This window comes from Dermacentor silvarum, chromosome 1 (assembly GCF_013339745.2).
Source record: "Dermacentor silvarum isolate Dsil-2018 chromosome 1, BIME_Dsil_1.4, whole genome shotgun sequence".
NCBI classification, from domain to species: Eukaryota; Metazoa; Arthropoda; class Arachnida; order Ixodida; family Ixodidae; genus Dermacentor; species Dermacentor silvarum.
The window spans coordinates 138,749,248-138,768,282 of NC_051154.1; the positions used below are offsets into that span (position 1 = coordinate 138,749,248).

Below are 19,035 nucleotides of genomic sequence, written 5' to 3' on the forward strand. Positions count from 1 at the left end.
CTGTTATAAAATAGGAATGATGTCATATATGGTGCGTGTCATTGGTGGAAGTCAATCGTTCGATTTAGTGCGGTGAGACTGGGCGAATTACACGGAAGATTCACGGTTTACCGATGATTCCCTCCGGAGCTTCGCCCACTCATCATCATTCACCCCGTGGATATGCGGTGTTTTTTTTTTTAATTTTTCCTCAAACGTATAGGTCAGTGCGCACGCTATCGGCACCTACCCTATCTACAAATAGGAGAAAGGCGCATGGTGGTAAGTTACAGCCTCCGAGATTGAAGTGCGAAAGCTTAGGCGCGCTGCCTGTTCTCAGAGGTTGGGTGGCTACAAGCTGCTTGCGTATTTATTGCGCAGTTCGCGCGTTGCTGTTACGCACTGTGATGTGCTTTTTGACACTCGGGCACCGTAACTCGGGCATGAGTAATGGAGGTTCTTTGGATCAATCGCGCCTCATGTTTGCTGTTTTAGACACTTGTCGAGAGCGGGACCAGGGAAAATTTATCAGTGGCTCGCGGAACCGCGAGCAAGGACCTGCGGAACCCACTTTGAGAACCCATGCGATAGCAAATTGGTAGAGAGCTATTCGAAGTAGGGATAGTAGTTTTATCGGCTGCATAAACTTGGACACATTCGCTTTCTACCAGAATACACAAGCGTGGTGTCATCGCGCACAAGCAAACATGAATGGATCACACTGAATGACCGCAGACGACTGTCAAAACGCTGGCGCAGCCGCTGCAGCGGACGAAGAATCGTGCGGTCTGTCATCAACGGAAACTGAGCGGCGAATGCACAGACACCACAGCCAGTGCAAACGTATTTGTTGGCAGAGTAGAAGCTGTTCCCCCCTCTCTCTCTCTCTCCCGCGCTGCCTTCCCGCTTTTTTGATTTCGCGTGGGATATTGCGTTGCCAGTTCCCCTTGCGCTCGGTTGCAAGATACGTATTTGGTGCCGTAGCACAGCGTTGCCCCGCCTCCCTCCCCCACGGCCTTTCACGCGACGATCGCGTTTGCTTTCTGCCGTGCGTTGGCTCTCCGATGTTGATGGCAGTTTTTCCGGGGGGAAAAAAACGTGCATATGTCATACAATTCTATAAGACGCACCAACGAAAAATTTGGGGGGAAAAACACGTCTTATACACTGAAAAATAAGATACTTTCAAGTGCAGTAAAACCTCGATAATTCGAAGGTCGCCGGACCACGAAAATTCTTCGAATTAAGCGGATTTTCGAATTAACCGAAATGCATTTAAAAAAAAAGAAAACAAGTAAGAACTTGCCGCAAAAAGAAACCAGCTTTATTTTCCATGTCCGAGAAAGATTATTCGGAAGTAATCACTGATGCGGGATTACTTGGCGCGGTAGTTCGCCGCCCCTAGTGCCATGCTCTCCAGCTGGCTCACAGCACGTAGCATACAAATATCAGCCGCACTGCACTCAACAAAGTTGCGAACGATGTTCACGGAATCGATAACTGCCGCGAAAGCGGGCGTGGGGGTGTTTGACATCAAAAATTTGGACTTGATGGATATACCGGACTTCAAAAATGCACCGTCAGGGTTCCCATTGAGTTCATGCATTTTCGCACCCAATTTTTCGGACGAATTGAGACCCCAAAGGTCGATTTCCCGGACTAAAAATCACTCTTTCCGAGCCACACTACCCAATCTTGGAGGCCGCCATGTTGGATTTTGCACTGGCTTGGATTCCAGTGGCTCGCTGTATAGCCTCCAAGATTGGAAGGCGCTCGCTATCAATAGAGAGCTCGCGCCATCCTCCTGTCTCGGAGGCCATGGCCGCTCTTCCTTGGCTGATAAGACGCTCCAGAGTACTGCACTTTGTTTTTTTCCTTTCTAGTATATGCGCTCTGCACTATCCTTTTCACCATTTATTGTAGGATGTTTTTTTATTGCCGCGCGCCCGCCATATGTGCGAGTGACAGCGCGCGGGGGACGCGCGCTTTCATGGAGAGCGAACGCACGGCGGAGCGTAAACGCGACTGCGTACTTAGCGCCGGAGCGGGTTCTCGCGCGCACCGTATCTTGAAAGCGATCTCCAGACGGCCCTGACCTATGCGCTGTGCTTTCGCCGCAGAAGCGATAGACCGCACGAACCTTCGCTCGCTGCTGCGGCGCGCTGCAGCTTTTTAAAAAAAAGCTTTTTTTTTTTATCTCTAAAGTTTCGGTTACTATTTTGAACGCGGAGTGTACATTGAGCAGGCGTCTCGGAGACCCATGTCTTAGTGATCGGCGCTACCTCCTGTGCCTTCGTTAGAGCTAAGCGGTGCGAAGCTTGTTTCTTGGATCTCCATGGTGAACTCCGTTGGCGGAGATCGCCAACGCGGTGACGTTCGTGTCGACTGTACACGGAGACAACGTCACTGCCGCGCAAGGAAGTCGATACCCTCCAAGCGTAGTATGAGGCAGGGCATTATTAGAGCACTAATACATTAGAGCCGCACTAATAATTTTCTTTGCCTAACGAGTTTTTCGGACTATTTTTCAGTCCCCACGAGCCCGGACAATCAGTTGGCGACTGTACGGAGCGCCCTCACCTAACCGCCGCACATTGCTACCAGCCGGAAACTTCGAATTATCCGAATAGAGCCACGCGGGCCATTCAAATTATCCGGTTGAATTTGCATTGAGAATGACGGGACCGCTCAAATTCTTCGAATTAACCGAGTTCGAATTATCGAGGTTTTACTGTATTTCTGAGATCATACACGACTGAGTTTCTGTGCTTTGTCAATTTGCGAAGTCGTGATAAGTATGGACTCTACCACGTGCGCCGTTTCGCACAGCGGCGAAACAAAATTTATTTGGGGGGAGGGGGTGAAACTTTTTTGTCCTCCCCCCCTTACGCGGCAGTCTCCCGAATTTTCATGTTCCGAGGTTGGCAGGTATGCGACAGGGTTGCCAAAGCCAAATGTGCTTCCCTGCCGCTCTCCGCCCTCACCTTCGATGGACTCCGCGCGCCTCGCCGTGCCGGCGCCGCCCACTCCTTGAAGTTTCTTTCACTGCCGTTATCGGGATGCGAGAGAGAGATTGTGGTTGTGAAGAGGAAGAGGTGCTATCGAGATGCGAGCGTTGGCCGGCGAGGGCAGTTTCGTGGCCCGCGCTCGCTATGTGCTTGCGCGCCGCAATATTTTATGACTCATACCGTTCGTACGTAGCGCTATGGTGCACAGATGCATCAAAAATAAGTCTGTCTTTTAATTTTAACTTCTTTTAATTCGAAAAATTTTCGGGCCTCTTAGAGTTCGAATTATCGAGATTCGACTATTTTCTGCTGGTGCGTCACACCCTTGAACAGGAACATCTCCTTTTGCGTATAATGCAGACCCTTGTCCGCATTTTCGTTGTCTTTTGTGCGAAAGAAGCTTTGTAAGGCTTCCAGGCCAGCAAGGGCTTCGGCGAAGGTAGCCGGTGGGCACAAGCCTTCGTTCTCACCGCTGTTTTCAGGTGCCGTCCGCCACCACCTCCGCAACGATTTTGGCGCGGCGTCTGCCTATTTTCGCTGCTTAGTAGTTGCGTTGAAGCGAGGGGCGAGGTAACACAAGAGTCAATGCTCGCCGCAGCTGCCGCGCTTCATCACTTCGGACGAACGAGCAATGCAGAGAAGTCGCGGAGGGGAGGGGGAATTGAGCACTGCAGAGAAGCCACGCGGCAGCTGTCTGCCACTTAGCACTTCACAAGCCCATGAGAGTGGCCTTTTTGCACACCTGAATGATAATTTTTCGCTGCAGAATGTATCATACGACCGCAGTTTGCCGCAATGCTGAATGTTGCTGCCAAATAATCGTATTTTTCGGGAACATATTAACCGCAACATAATAACACATTCCTCTATGGGGTTATGTTTATTTTTCGCGATTGTGAACGTAGGAACAGGGAAATCGTATCGGAACAGGGAAACGGCGACAGGTGCGCGCGGAGACCGTCGAAGGTGAGGGAAAAGGGCAGCAGGTAAGTGGATTTGGCCTCAGCAACTTGGCCGCTTAAGTGGCATTTACTTCGGTGGCTTCCCTCGCCCTCCCTCTCTACCCCCTCGTAGCTCCCTCACCTTCGACTGCCTACGTGCGTGCCCGCCTCCATGCCGGCGCCAGCCCGCTCCCCGAAGTTTCGTTTTCTGCCGTTATCGGGAGGCGAGCGTTTGCCGGCGTGGGCAGTTTTGTTGGCCGTACTGGGCCTCCACCGCAGCGTGCAAGGTCAACATGTGACTAGAAAATAGAGGAAGCATAAAGAAGGGTTCACTGCCATTTTCTCCGCGTGGCTGAAACGTCGGCACTAGAGTGTACTAGAATACGGTTTTCTAGTACACTGTAGTCGGCACGTACACGCGTCTTCCGGCGCGATGCAGAAACGGCGACCTTGTCATTTAAGAGAGGGTGAAATTTCCGCCGCAGGTGTTTTTTTTTTTCCCTTTTTTCGTGCGTGGCATTGAGGGGTCTGAGCTTTTTTTTGATCTGTGGCGGTGTTAGAGCAATGCCAGTCGGAGGCGCCACCCCGTGTGATTTGGCGTAAAGGCACTGGAACGTGGAAAGTACCGCTGGAGCGCGCGCAGGCAACACTGCGCGGTTGTTGCCAGAGAATGCGTCTCTCGGGCAGCAGCTGCTCAGCTATGTAGCTTCGCTTTCAGCGATTTATATTATTGCAAATCGACAGATTTCATCGTCCTTTACATAACAGATGAGATTTTGCATCTTCTATGCGTGCGAAGCAGTACAGATAAGTACAATCGGAAGATTTTTACAGGCGCGAAATTGCATGCAGCGAGACCAGCAAACTGGCACTCGAGCGGTCGTTCTTTCGTGTGTTGACCTTCCCGATAAGTTTTGTGCTCGTTGGGAAGCTATCAAGAAGTCTACTAAGCTGCTTGACAGCCTGCATAGTTAGGCAACATTACTCGTGTTTAAGCATTTTATACGTCGCAGGCCTACGTGAATCTCGGGTTTGTTTACATTGACTGTTTTACGCTCGTAGCTATTCGACACGTTGCGGAAAACGTGAGCAGCTCTTTCTCGAGTTTTCTAGGCTTGCTACAGTGAAGAACAGCACGATGGTTGTCGCCGTGGCCCTGTGAAATCCACAAACAAAACTGTGTTTCGCTTAGCTCTATACGATATAAATTGCATGTATTCAGAAAGTGAAGCATTCAACTGTGCGCCACTCGTTCTAAATGCCAAACAAACCTGATGCTCGTGTGTCACACAGGATTTTTTTTAGGCTCACTAGGTATCAAGCACTGCCACGCATCGTTTATAAGCAAGGCTGTAATTGCTATCGAACGTGGCTACTGATTTACTTGCGCTCGAAACCATTGATACAGATCGACGAAGATAAACGGTCCTTAAGTGCAGCACCAGTAAAGATATGCTAAAACAGATTTATGCGGGTCACGTTCCCGTTGTTTGAAGCAGTAATAAACAACAACAGACAAGAAAATGTATACTTTAATATTCGATATTGACAGGTCGACAGATCTTTATTGCAATGATTTTCTTACAACATAATGTCGTTTTTTACGCAGTCACCCGCATTCCGACACTTTTGCTCGGTTCTGTATATTCCTGAGCATCTCGATCCTCGCTTTGTTTTTGCACGGCGAATCGCAGCCTTCAAAGCAAACGCGTGAAATAGCTTGGATCTCGATCACATATGGCATTTAGGTAGTTCGATGATAATGCAAATGTTCTCAACTTTGCTATATCATCAAATTCATGCTTTATTCGGTGCAGCCAGATGTCATGGCGCTTGCTGTCACTCTTTCCGCTTAATTGGGATTGCTAAAAAAGCTTTTCCAGACTCCCGGTGGTTGCTGTACCCGAAAGCGCAGCACCCGGGCATTTCCTTTCGTTTTGTTTTAAGTCTAGGAAAGTTCCATATGCCCTAAATTACTCAAAATGCAAAATTCGACCTCGTCGATCGCTCATACGTGTGGCGTGTGCCAGCGATGCCTTTGTCTGCTTGTCCGCTCCGGCACGGCGTGGACCATCTATGGGGGAAAGTGATCACCTGACTGCAGCTGACCAATCGGCGGCGCGGCGGCGAAGAGAAAAGGGTTGCGGTACTTTCCAGGTTCCAGTGACTTTAATTTGGCGCGCTGCTAAGGTGCGCGGTATGTTCGAATTAACCATCGCAAATGCTTTCGCGTTCGAATTACCGGGCGTTTTCGCCCAATGGAATACACGTAACTTTGACAGGACCACAGCGTCAGTTCGAATAAACCGGCAGTTCGAAATAACGAGATTCGACTGTATTACTATTATTATATTATTATTGCTAATATTATTGTTGGTTCTTACCTTCTTCATGCGAAGACCGCGGCGCGGGTACTTGGACCTTTCAACATTTGTAAATTTAAACAGATGCAAAACTCCTGATCACACACTTCGTTGCTTGGATACGTGCGGCGGTTTTGACATGTTTTGCATATGTTCAGGCCTTGAAAATCGTTGTTTTGGTTATAGTGCAGATATTCGCGACTCTGGTGACTTACGTTATAAGTGGTCTACACTGTATGGTGACCTATCTTTTCATCTTTTTCATATATTTTTATCTTTTTCATATGCAGGACCTGATACCTGATATTGAAGAGCCACTGTCCAAGCCCAAAGAGCTTGAAGAGGAGCATGTCACTGCATCTGTTGGAGAGTCACCAGTCGCAGAGCTTGAGGAGGCGTCTGATGAGCCACCAGTCAAAGTGCAGGTTGTAGATGAACGTACTAGCGAAGAAATGCCACCCTGCGATGACAACACAGAAAATGATAAGGAAAGGGGGGAAGATGGAGAGACTAGTCACAGTGAGAAGTCTGCGAAGGGTGACAAGGTTTCGAGTGATGAGAAACCTACAGATGATAGACTGCCTAAGAGTGAGCGCTTCCCTCAAGACGAAAATGAAGAGCCCCTTGGCAGGGATGAGAAGGCAGTCAAAGCTGACAAACTTCCGAGAGAAGTTAGTAAAGATGATAACCTAAAAAAGCCGGATGCAAACGAGAAGGAAACGAAAGTGGCCAGAGAAAGAGCGTCGCCAATTACAGCACCAAGTGCTGAGCGCAAGGCCCTCCGTGTGATCTCTGACAGAGCGCCCTTGTCTAAAAGGTAAGCTTACTTACGAATGTCAAATCTTTAGGATGGAATTAATAGTCGGACACGAAAACATGTCAACTTGTTAGAGACACTAAGAAATGTTATACTAAATTTATTTGCTTTCAAATGTTTATGTTGAACATACATGGCTACATCCCAAGCATACATTACGGTAGATGAGTTAATTTATTAAGAATGACGATTAAAAGGTTGATTACAATAAAAAAATGCAGTGGAACCCTGATTATGACTTTGAGGGGACCACGCAAAACCATCGTGTAATTCGGGCGTCATATAATCAAATAACTAAAAATGTAGGAAGTGACGCTCAGTCTTGCACAAAAAACAGGTACAGACCGCCTGAGTACACCCGCGGCACGAACCTGCACTAGTTCCAAGGAAGATAGACTAAATTATTAAAAAATTACCATATTTATTCAATTGTAACGCGAGTTTTTAAAAATTTTTGTTGCTTGAACTCTGCCCTCTCGTTACATTCCATTCGAATAACGGCAAAATTGACCATTTGAAAACAAATTGCGATTTTTAGCGTTACGTTGGCAACCTGTAACTTTACGTCTCAATCCAATCCACAGACAAGTCGACCGAAGTCAGAACTTGTTTTTGGTTGGAATCGACACTGTTTTTGCTGTACTGGCTCTACTTGTGACTGGTTACGATGCTGCAATACCTCACGGCCTTTTGCGGTTCGACTCCGTTCATTCGCAACGTTATGGCGACGCAGCGCATTCGGTATGACGGTCACTTCGAGAGATGAGCTATTTTAATGGCCGAGGAGCTGCGAAAGTTCACCGCGGCTCGGTGTCTCGACGTCAACGATTCGCGGTTGGCGGGACCAGCGGCAGGCCCATTTTAAGTGCGAGGCCAGTCGCGAAGGTTCTGTGCAACATAAAGTGGCCTGGTACTGACCCCAAATGAAATGATTGTGCAGTCTTTTAAGAAGTGCTTAAATCTCAAACAAGCTCGTTGTTACGGAAGATTTGAATTCTCAGGCGATCACTTTTGGAGATGGTTTCGCTTTCGCGAGACTCTGCTCGTCCCGGCACCGAACCCCTCGGAGGTATATACCTTTTAACCGACGTTTAAGCAGCGCCATTGGCCGACAGGGGCGACGTCTAGCGTCGGAGCATGTTATGCCGCCATTTTGGACTGTGCGCCTTGCGAGAGCAGGCCGGCTGCACTTCGGTTGTGTGATCTTCGCCGCGCATTATTTAGATTGTTTTCTTCCTCTTCGCTTGTCTTGTGCCGCTTGACTTGTTACATGTTTTACGTGTATACATGGCAGGAGCGTGGCAGAAAGGAAAGCGAGACAAGAAGCTTGTTTGAAAATTTGTACCACTAGGCATGTGCACAATGCCCTCTGGAGCTTCCCTGGGCGTCACCACAATGCCCTCTTGATGGCTGTAATTATCCGTGACCCCCACAAAAGTAATGCAGAAATTGCAGCGCTTACCTTTCTCCAATGTGCAACCATTCATAGGTGAGGTGAATAGAATGGTAGAGAGGATGTAGGGGAGAGCGGGCAGAGAATGGGTAGAACTGACACAGCCACGAAACAAGTGAATTAGAGCCTTGGCACTCTTCGCTCGCAACTACCATATATGTGGGGAGGGCAGGTGTGGGAAAAGGCAATGTGAGAAGGTACTACTAGACACGAAAGTGGTTTCGGACAAACTGGATAAATTTAAGCTCAAGGTACGGTACAGTACATAGCATCTAGGCATCGCACATCATTTCAACACTTCTGTGCCCACCATGCTAGCTTTGCAGCGGGTTCGATCCTGACCGCGGCAGCCACATTTCAACAGGCGAAATACAAAAATGCTCGTGTACTTAGAATTAGGTACCCGTTAAGAATCTCGAGGGGGCAAAATTAATCCGTAGTCTGCCACTACGGCGTGCCTCATAACCCAATTGTGGTTGTGGCATGTACAGTTAAACCTGCTTATAACGAACCTCCATATAACGAATTCCTGGATATAACGAAGTTTTTCGATTCCCCGCCGTTACTCCATAGAAGCACATGTATTTGAGACCTCTACGTAACGAAGTGGCAGCGGGGGACCCCCTCGATATAACGAATTTTCCCCTCCGACCACCTAGAGATTTCGCCCCAAATTTTGTCATTTTTGCGCGAGCAGCAACCGGAAGCACCTTCGCCGCGATGGAATGCGAAGCGAGCGCACGTGTGCGTGCGTGCGTGTGCCAGGCGGCCCTGCCGGTGATCTTGCTGCCGCGGGCGTGACCTTTCCCCCTTCGTTCATTCAAACCTGATCCTGCCGCTTGCTGCAGCTGGCCTAGCCCGCCAAGCCAGCACTCTCTCCTTTTCCAGTTGATGTTGCCGACGCGCTGGTACACGCTGTGACACAGCACGCTCGATGAGCGCGGACATGCGCTGTCAAACTCTGGCGGCGTGTGGAAGCGCCGCTGGAGAAGTGAGCGAAGTGACCTTCGTGCTGTTGTCTATCGCTTCAACGCAAACTGAGCGCCGAGAACACACAGCACGCAGAAAGCTACGAGCCGCCGACGCACCTACACTGCTAGACTCTGCCCCAATGTAGATCGCTTCCAAGATACGGCCTGCGCGACCCCTCGCTCCCTCGCCGGTGCCTCGAGCGCAACGGAAGAAGGTGCGCTTCCTCCCTTCTTTTCTTGCGCGTGCGAGATTTAGACGCGGTCGTCAGCTCCCTTCGCACGTTTTCACTCGCACATACAGCATACGGCGCGCGGCGACTGCGTTATCGCCCTTGGACTTTAGGGTACGGCCACGCTAGCGGCAAAAACACGCAGCAAAAACGCGCGGCAGAAACGCGCGGCAACGCGTCATGCCGCGCGCGGCAAAAGCGGCAGGAATCGGGGGTCTTGCGGCGTGCCGCGCGAAATGGGTTCGAGACCCATTTCTGCGGCAAATGCCGCGTGCCGCAAGATGAAGAACCAATAAAGAGCGACGAGGGTGACGTCACGGAGCCATCACAATCGGAACGCCGCCGGTCCGCGCCGGGTTTTCAATCGACGATCGTCGTCTCTCGCATGAAACAACGAGCGCTCGCTGTTTTGATCGCCCGTTCGGAGAGCACGGGAGATCTTATCGCGTTGACGCGCGGCAACTTGTCGCTCGCTGCATGACGCGCGCGTTTTTTTGCCGCTATCGTGGCCGTACTCTTATATACGGAATATCTAAAAGCCAAAACCAATTTTAGGGCCACAACGCGTCATGGACACTATCTTTATATAGCAAATACGGATCTCAAGGGCCATACTTTTGCTGGCGGAAACCGAAAATACGTCATAGTTGTCGCCCCCAGCACTTTGGGCGGCCAATGCCATCGTCAAGCCACCAAGCCAAGCGACATGAAAAGTCAAAATGGCCGCTTGGGCCGGCGCGGGGTGGCAGTTCGTAACGTACCATGCGGGAATGGTCCCACGGTTGCGACGCAACAGCGGGCTTACCAATGCATTGAGTTCTATAGGAGCTGTGCTGGGACCGGTCGAAAACGACGTAACAGCGAGGTTCCACTGTAACACAACACGACGCTACGACGCCATCGTGACGCTCGCTCTTCATTTCCGATGCCTCGCGCTTGTGAGAAACGACACGCATCCACGCATCCGGTACCTGGTGTGACATTCAGAGGATGAGTGCTTCAACGAAAATGGAAAATGGGTGCGCGTTACAATTGAGGGCGCGTTAGAATCAAGTAAATACGGTAAACGTTTATTTTTAGAATTTTCGTGCCGAACCTGCATATAACGAAATCCTCTATATAACGAACTTTGTCGGGAATTTGTCAATTTTGTTATATCCAGGTTTAACTGTACAGCCCCATAATTCAATTAAAGTTTAACATTTCTGTTGGGATGGGTGAATAGTGAACTTGAGGTTCGAAGTGAATAGTGATTTGGTCGAATAATTTCGAATCGAAGGGGGTATTATATATCACATATTACAGTAAAACCTAGTTAATTTTAATTTCACGGGACCGCAAAAATGTCTGAATTAACCAAATGCCGAATTATCAGGGTATCCAGAAAACAATACGCAAATTCTTACCACGTCAACACGCTTTTATTAGTGGAATGGATGAGCAAATCTTTTTGCTATTTTGCCTAAAGCAGTGCGGAAGTTGCAATTCTTGTCAGCTCATGACTGATTGGCTCTCGCAGCAGCGATCTAGGTCTCGCGACTTCCCTCACAGCACGGCCGCGGCACACGCACATCCTGATATTTTGCCAGTAAGCTGATCACCAACCGATCACACATCCTAGCCGGTGCTCTTCATCCTTGACAGCTTTGCACCGAGTCAAACCAAAACAACTGTTTGTCGCAACCGATGTAGAGGAAACCGCGGCCGCTATCGACACGTTTAAGGCACGTGGCTGGCTCGCGCACTGAGTCTGAACAAAACTACCGTTCACTGCAACAACTTCAGACAAAATCGTGGTCGCTATCTATGTGATCATAGATGGAGACTACGCAGCTTTTTAAGCACGCAGCCGACATGCGTATTGAGTCAAAGCGAAACTACTTTTTGCCATAACCGCTGCCAAAGAAACTGTGGCTGCTATCGACGAGATCATGGTTGACGATTAAAAAATCCCACGGCCAACGCGTTATGCGCGGCGGTAAACGCAATATAGGCACAAAGTATTCTGTCATTGCTGTCATTCACGTACGATTACCCGCCGTGGTTGCTCAGTGGCTATGGAGTTGGGCTGCTGAGCACGAGGTCGCGGGATCGAATCCCGGCCACGGCGGCCGCATTTCGATGGGGGCGAAATGCGAAAACACCCGTGTACTTAGATTTAGGTGCACGTTAAAGAACCCCAGGTGGTCCAAATTTCAGGAGTCCCCCACTACGGCGTGCCTCATAATCAGAACTGGTTTTGGCACGTAAAACCCCATAATTTAATTTTTTTAATTCACGTACGATTTGCACTGACAACTATGGTGATGCGAACTCCATCGCTTCGTTTCGGTTGGACGCTAGCAGATTTCCAACTCTTTTATGCAAGAACGTATAGCCTTCGTGATTTATGGTTAATGTATGGCAGTTTTGACATAAAGCATAGCCTCCGAGATTAGTTTTTGTACCGGCCGTCCGCGGCTTCTGGCTGCCTATTCGGGAGCGCCGAATAATTCGATCGAATATTAGACAAATTCGAATATTCGCTCATCCCTACACTTCTGCCATGATGCGATGCGCCGTGTGAGGAACTGACAGTACTAACCTTCTCGGAGGTTATGAATAGTGGCAGACGACGACGCCTCAAGCAAACGTGTTGCTATGTGTTCTGTGTACTATGCAAACAGCAGTGGTGCATGCAAGGTAACATTTACCACAATTCGCCACTCTTGTATTGGACAAAACACTGAAAAATTACATTTGCCGTCAACATTGCCAATAATTATCGTTAATCCAAGCAAACAGCGCAGAAAGCTTCTCTTATGTCGATTCACGCAGTGCGTGGGATCCGCATAATTTTTTTATCTGCTAAATGTCGAGTCTTTTATTTAAAATTTGTTAACTGCATCAGCTAAGAGGCCTTGCATACCTCAGAGGTCATTGTAGATAGTGAGCCAGCCTGTGAGAGTACTGTGCAAATGGCTTCAAAGACTGTGAAAATTTTCTCGCTCTAATATCACAAGCATTCATCTGGTTTATGGATTGTGAACTGCAGTGTAAGGTATTCAACTACAGTGACACCTTGAAAAGCCTCAAAAAGGTGCGCATAAACGACACCGTCCGGTAAGTGCAAAGTGCTACCGTGCGGCATTGATTTTTTAATATTAGTTCATAGTACATAGGCGTTGTTAATATGACACGGAAACTGAATAACGATTGTTATTCTGAAGTTCGTAGTGCTGAAATATTTTTACATTGAAACTATAAGCAGTCAGCAGGGGATTTCTGAAAAGTTCGTTAGTGTGGGGTTTGTAGTACCGAGGTTTCACTGTACACATGCACTCTTTGCGATGCAGTGACTGGCTGCTTTTTTTCTCTCTCTCTCTCACAGTAGACTGCCCTTTTTGTCAGTCCATATCAGGTTATGAGGTCCATAAGTTTGTTGTGGACATCTTTGATTCCAATGTGCGGCAGAACATTGTCAACAGCTTTTTTCACATCTACTAACACTACTACAAATTCAGACTTAGGGAAATATCCAGCTTCCCCGTGTGGAGAGGATAACTAGCTCTACGTGTCCAGGAGTAGATGTTTTTGCCACGTGGAGGACTGGGCAAAAGCTGCACATCCTGTGCTCTAAAAACAGCCCTTGCCATGATGTACGTGATGCTTACACTTACGGTTGACAGTGGCCTCCACACTTAAATGGAAAGGTTTTTATCAAATGCTGATGACAACATTAACGTTCAACGTTTGTAGTAAAAGACGTTCTAGCTAATTACTTCAGCATGGGAATAAATGTTCCCTAACCAGGAATTGCATTGAAGACATCTACAAATTTCAGAAAATTACGAGAATGTGTTTGCTGCAGGCTACAAATGCATCACTGTTATTTCCCACAGCTTATCTTACACTGGGAAATAAGTGGACTCTTTACATTATAGAATGGACTCCAGTTCATGCTGTGAAGGTGGTTGGCCAGCGAAGCAGTGGTATCAACTGATCCAATAGACGAACGTGACATAGCCTTTAGCAAGCGCCTGAGCCCTTGGCTAACAGGCTAACAACACCATCTTGGGGCAGATGAGTGCACACCAGATTAGTGTTTTGCTAGGGAGCATGCATCCAGCACTTTTGCCTCTGCACACCCGAGGCAAAACCTGCGCGCGTTATCTTGGAGGCTATGGATGAACAGACCAGGGATGGACATTCCACATGGCACCCACTGAGCGCTTAGTTCGCTGTACAAGGGCAGTTGCACCCACGACCTACTGTATACAGGGTGATCATTTTTATGTATTCCGGAATTTTAAAAAATCGCCTGTTGCAGATAACATAATTCTAGTCCTTGAGCTGGTTTATTCAGAGAGGTGAACACTACTTGCACGAGAAATCGAAACACTTAAGTAACAAAAATTCACAAATGAACGTAATTAATTATGGGCACATGTTGTAATTTACTAATTGTAGCCGGTGAGTTCGTATCCACTTGGAATGATTTTCCAGAATGGCACCAGTTTGGAGACATGCACCATCAAACTTGCCGTAAAAATGCACTGTTGTTCCACTTATTTTTTTAACAAAACACTCTTTTATGCATTGAAGCACAAAAATAACTGGAAAGCCCATGTATTGCGTACCACACTTTGTGAAATAATTTCTCGAAACTGGGGTCACCTTGGAGATTCATTTCACGTAGTATCGTCTTGCAAACTCACCAGCTACGATTTGTAAATTGCAATATGTGCCGTAAAGTAATGAATTGGGAAGTAATTAGTTAAATATGCATGTTTAAGATGCCGTACGGTTTACTGACAAGAAGTGAGGTTTAAATCATCAGGCATACCTCTGGCTGCACGAGCTCATGAGCATGGGCTCTCTCCAGGAAGGAGGTGCTTCTTCTTCGATCCGGGACTGTGCTGAGATTAATTCAACACACTCCCAGCCGCCAAATCCCTCGTTTAGCTCAAGCGAATAAAGTTTTTGTATTGATCTGGTGGTAATAACTCCTTGCTGTTGTTGAATCTTGCAAGAGCGGACAACACCCTTGTAAACTTCAAGAACCCTTGCGAGTTTCCACATTTGTCGAGGTAATTTCTCGGTGTGGACTATGACGATATCTCCTGTACTTATTTCGTTGGTGGGTCTCCCATGGGAAAAGTGCACTGATCGAAGTTGCAGTAGATATTCTTTCGTCCACCTCTTCCAGAAGTTCTCAGTGTGTCTGCTGAATCCTAAAATGTGGGCCGATTCTGGCAGCAGTGCAGAAAGGGTCCAAGCGCAATGGCACATACACCTGTCAACTAGCGAAGCTGAGCCTGGATAAGTCTAGCTAAGAATGGTGGGGACTACTTAAACTTAGTCCATCAATAGGCAATTGATAGCCAATCAATAGCTAGTTGATAATCGATTAATAATCAATAAATTTTGGAAAATGCTGGGGATGACTGTAGTGCTTAGCCTAGCCCAAATACGTGGTCAATACCTTACAATAGCCAATCAATAGCTAATCAATAATCGATCAATAATTAATAAATATCTGAATATGCTGGGGATGACTTCGTAGTGCTTAGCCTAGCCCAAAAGCCAGGACTAGCTAGGTGCCCATCTGCTCTGCTGTCTCTTTAGCATTGCGCCGCCAGTGCAAGCTACGCAAATTTTTTTTCCACAAAAACGAACATTGTATAATTTATTTTTTCTTACGCAGAAACAAAGAACCGCTCCTCAAACCATTTCCATGTTACCGCTTTTGCGATTGCACTATTGCATTATTGTAGCGCTAAGGCCAGTTACTTTTATGCTTCAATGCATAAAACGGCGTTTTCCTCAAAAAGGTAACTGGAACGCCCGTGCATTTCGTCGGGACACGTTGAAAATTAATATCTCGAAACTGGTTTAGTCCTGAGAATTCGTTCCAAGTGGATATGCCTTGCGAACTCAGCTGCTACAATTGGTAGATTGAAAGATGTGCCGTAAAATAATTAAAATGTTAATTAGCATAATTACGTTAATTCAATTCGGTGTTTTGACCATCCATTAGGCCATCCATATCAGAATTAGCTTGGAACTACATAAAACAATTAGCCTCCTTAGAGTGTCGTCGCATTAATGCGAACGCAAGAAGTCCTGAGATATGGTCAATTCCATACTTCAGAACACACTAAAAGCATCAGCCATGAATACATAACCTACCATTCACATTGAAGAAATACAGAAATGTTGATAATTTCAGTAAGAAAGAACTCGGCTCATACTTTGTTCGCTCGTAATGTATCTGATGCGATTATTATACTGCCTTTGTGTATGGTTCTGAGTATATAATGTACATCCTGTTTCGTTTTCTTACGAAATGTTAATCTTGTGAAATTCAGTCTCATGCTATCTTGTATAGCTGGTGTTGCATTGTTTTGTATAGCTAGTATTGCTATTGTAGTGTTGTTTAAAATTCATTCTGTTAAAACTTTTTCCAATTCTGTTAACTCGCCGTGACGGAAATAGTCTTTGTCTTTCCGTTCATAGCTAATTCGTCCATGAGGAATTCCAGCGACAGCTGGAAATATATCTGAAGTATTGTACATGTGCGCACACTGTTTGCTGTACCATTGCCTTGCCTAATCTTTTGGGTCACGTCAATCTAAGTATGTAGCTTTTAGTCCAAAATGACCGTCCAGCATGTAAACTAGAGAATAAATTGATTTGATTGATTTCGTCGGACACTTTGAAAATTAATATCTCGAAACTGGTTTAGTCCTGAGAATTCGTTCCAAGTGAATACGCCTTGCGAACTCAGCAGCTATAATTCGTAGATTGAAATATGTGCCGTAAACTAATTAAGAAGTTAATTAGCGTAATTTTGTTAATTCTTCAATTAGGCGTTTTCATTTCTCGTGGAAGTAATGGCCGCCTCATCGAGTAGTTTAGATCAAGGATTGTAATTGTGCATTCTGCCACAGGTCTATTTTAAAAAATTTCGTTCAGGTAAAATGAAACACCCTGTTATTTGCATGCTAAATGACATCATAGAACCATATCGTACAAATCAAGGTTAGTGCATGCGCACCAGCGGAAAAATAGCAGCACAGGCAACGGGCCGGATTACTGATGTTCCCGTGGGAGAAACAAAGATTTCGGTCTTTTATTGCTTATATGCTGCAGTTGATTAAACCTCGAAGGTGAGGCTGACAGATATGGCACAATCTGCAAGTTAAAAATTTTTTTTTTTTTTTTTCTTACAGGCTGGGCCTGGTCATGCACACGCAGGCCCTAGCTAAGCTTACAGTAATGAACGCCCCTGCTTAGTAACAAGGGCCCGGGTCGGGCTGGGCTCGGGCCTCGTAAAGCGTGCCTGGGCTGGGCTCGGGCCGAAAAATCAGGCCCGTGTAGTGCTTTACTCCCACCAGCCACCCCACCATGGTGCGCTGGGAAGAATAAAACTTCCAAATGATATTCTTCTGGCTCAAGTATGCCATTACGTCCTCTTGGGAAAGCAACTTGAAGAGCTTCTCTAAGTCTTTTGACGTCTTCTGAAATGTTCTTGCATTGTCTGAATAAATCACGCGAGGTAGACCCCTTCACGCTACAAATTGTCGTAAAGACATGAGGAAGGCTTCTGAGGTCATGCTGGAAACCAGTTCCAGGTGCACTGCTCGTGATGTGGCACATGCGAAGAGCGCTAGATAACATTTTTAGGGATGGGCGAATAGTGAATTTGGGGTTCGAATTCGAAGCGAATAGTGATTTGGTTGAGTAATTTCAAATCGAATAGTTCGAATGGTATATATCGCATATTACAGTAAAACCTAGTTAATTCGAATTTCATGGGACTGAAAAAAAAATGTCCGAATTAACCAAATGCCGAATTATCAGGGTATCCAGAAAACAATAAGCAAATGCTTACTACGTCAGCACGATTTTATTAGTGTAATGGATGAGCAAATCCTTTTGCTGTTTTGCACAAAAGCAGTGCGGAAGCTGCAATTCTCGTCGTCTCGTGGCTGATTGGCTCTCGCAGCGGCTATCGAGTCCTCGCGACTTCTTTCGCAGCACGGCCGCGGCGTGCGCCATAACTTGCGACACGCTTTGCACTACCACGCGCACATCCCGATTATTTTTTCGCCAATAAGCTGACTGCCAACAGATCGCACCTCCATCGCGATGTAGCCGGTGCTCTTCATCCTCGACAGCTTTGAACAGAGTCAAACCGAAACAACTGTTTGTCGCAACCGCGGCCGCTATCGACGCGCTATGAAGGGCGACTTTGCGGTGCTTAGGGTACGGCCACGCTAGCGGCAAAAACGCGCGTGGCAAAAGCGGCAGGAATCAGGTGCCACGAGAAATAGGTCTCCCATTTCTGCGGCAAGTGCCGCGAGATGAACCAATCAAGAGCGGCGAAGGGGACGTCACGGAGCCATAGCAACCGGACCTCCACCGCTCCGCGTCGGGTTATCAATCGACGTTCGTCGTCTCTCGCGGTTCTAGGGAGGGATTTCTGGACGCTGTCCGATCGCACCCTTTTCGCTTACTGTGATTCCGCGTTCCGAGTGCGCACGTGATCATTTCGCGCTGCCGCTAGTGGACATTGCAGCAAGGCGCTAACGCGTATCAACTTGCCGCTAGCGCAGCCGACGTACGCACCGAGTCGGAACAAACTACCGTTCGCTGCAACAACTGCAGATGAAATCGCGGTCGCTATCTATGCGATCATGGATGGCCACTGCGCAGCTTTTTAGGCACGCGGCCGAAGTGCATATTGAGTCAAAACGAAACTACTTTTTGCTGCAGCCGCTGCAGAAGAAACCGCGGCGGCTATCGACGCAATCATGGATGGCGACTATGAAATCCCACAGCCATCGCGTTGTTATGCGCGGTGGCAAACGCAATAAAGGCACAAATGGGCACGAAGCGTTCCGTCGTTGCTGTCATTCACGTACGATTTCCGCTGATGACTATGGCGATGCACACTCCGCCGCTTCGTTTCGGTTGTACGCTAGGGCTGTTTCTGCTCTTTTGCGTCGCAGATTTCCGGCTCTTTAATGCAAGAATGTATAGCCTTCGAGATTTATTGCTGCTGTATGGCAGCCATGACTTGAAGCATAGCCTCCGAGATGTGTACCGGCAGTGCTTTTGGCTGCCTATTCGGAAGCGCCGAATAATTCGAAAAAATTGAATACCTGAATTCGAATCGAAGCAAAGAACGAATATAGAATTATTTGATCGAATATTCGACAATACCGAATATTCGCCCATCCCTAAACATTTTGTTTCTCCAGCTTGAGTCACAAGCAATAGTGGTCC

At 47.3% G+C, this 19,035-nt stretch overlaps 1 protein-coding gene across 6 annotated transcripts in view; it reads left to right on the forward strand.

Moving 5' to 3' along the window:
- The window catches only part of LOC119436115 (apoptotic chromatin condensation inducer in the nucleus-like), a 106,532-nt gene that overhangs the window by 62,818 nt on the left and 24,679 nt on the right, over window positions 1–19,035 (forward strand). For all 6 annotated transcript variants that reach the window (XR_005188983.2, XM_037702867.2, XM_037702866.2 and 3 more), the window contains one exon: window positions 6,582–7,108. Coding sequence is in view for 5 of the 6 variants with exons in the window: in XM_037702867.2 (XP_037558795.1) it covers window positions 6,582–7,108 (527 nt within the window). In the remaining variant the exon portion in view is untranslated. The remainder of the gene's footprint in view (window positions 1–6,581; window positions 7,109–19,035) is intronic.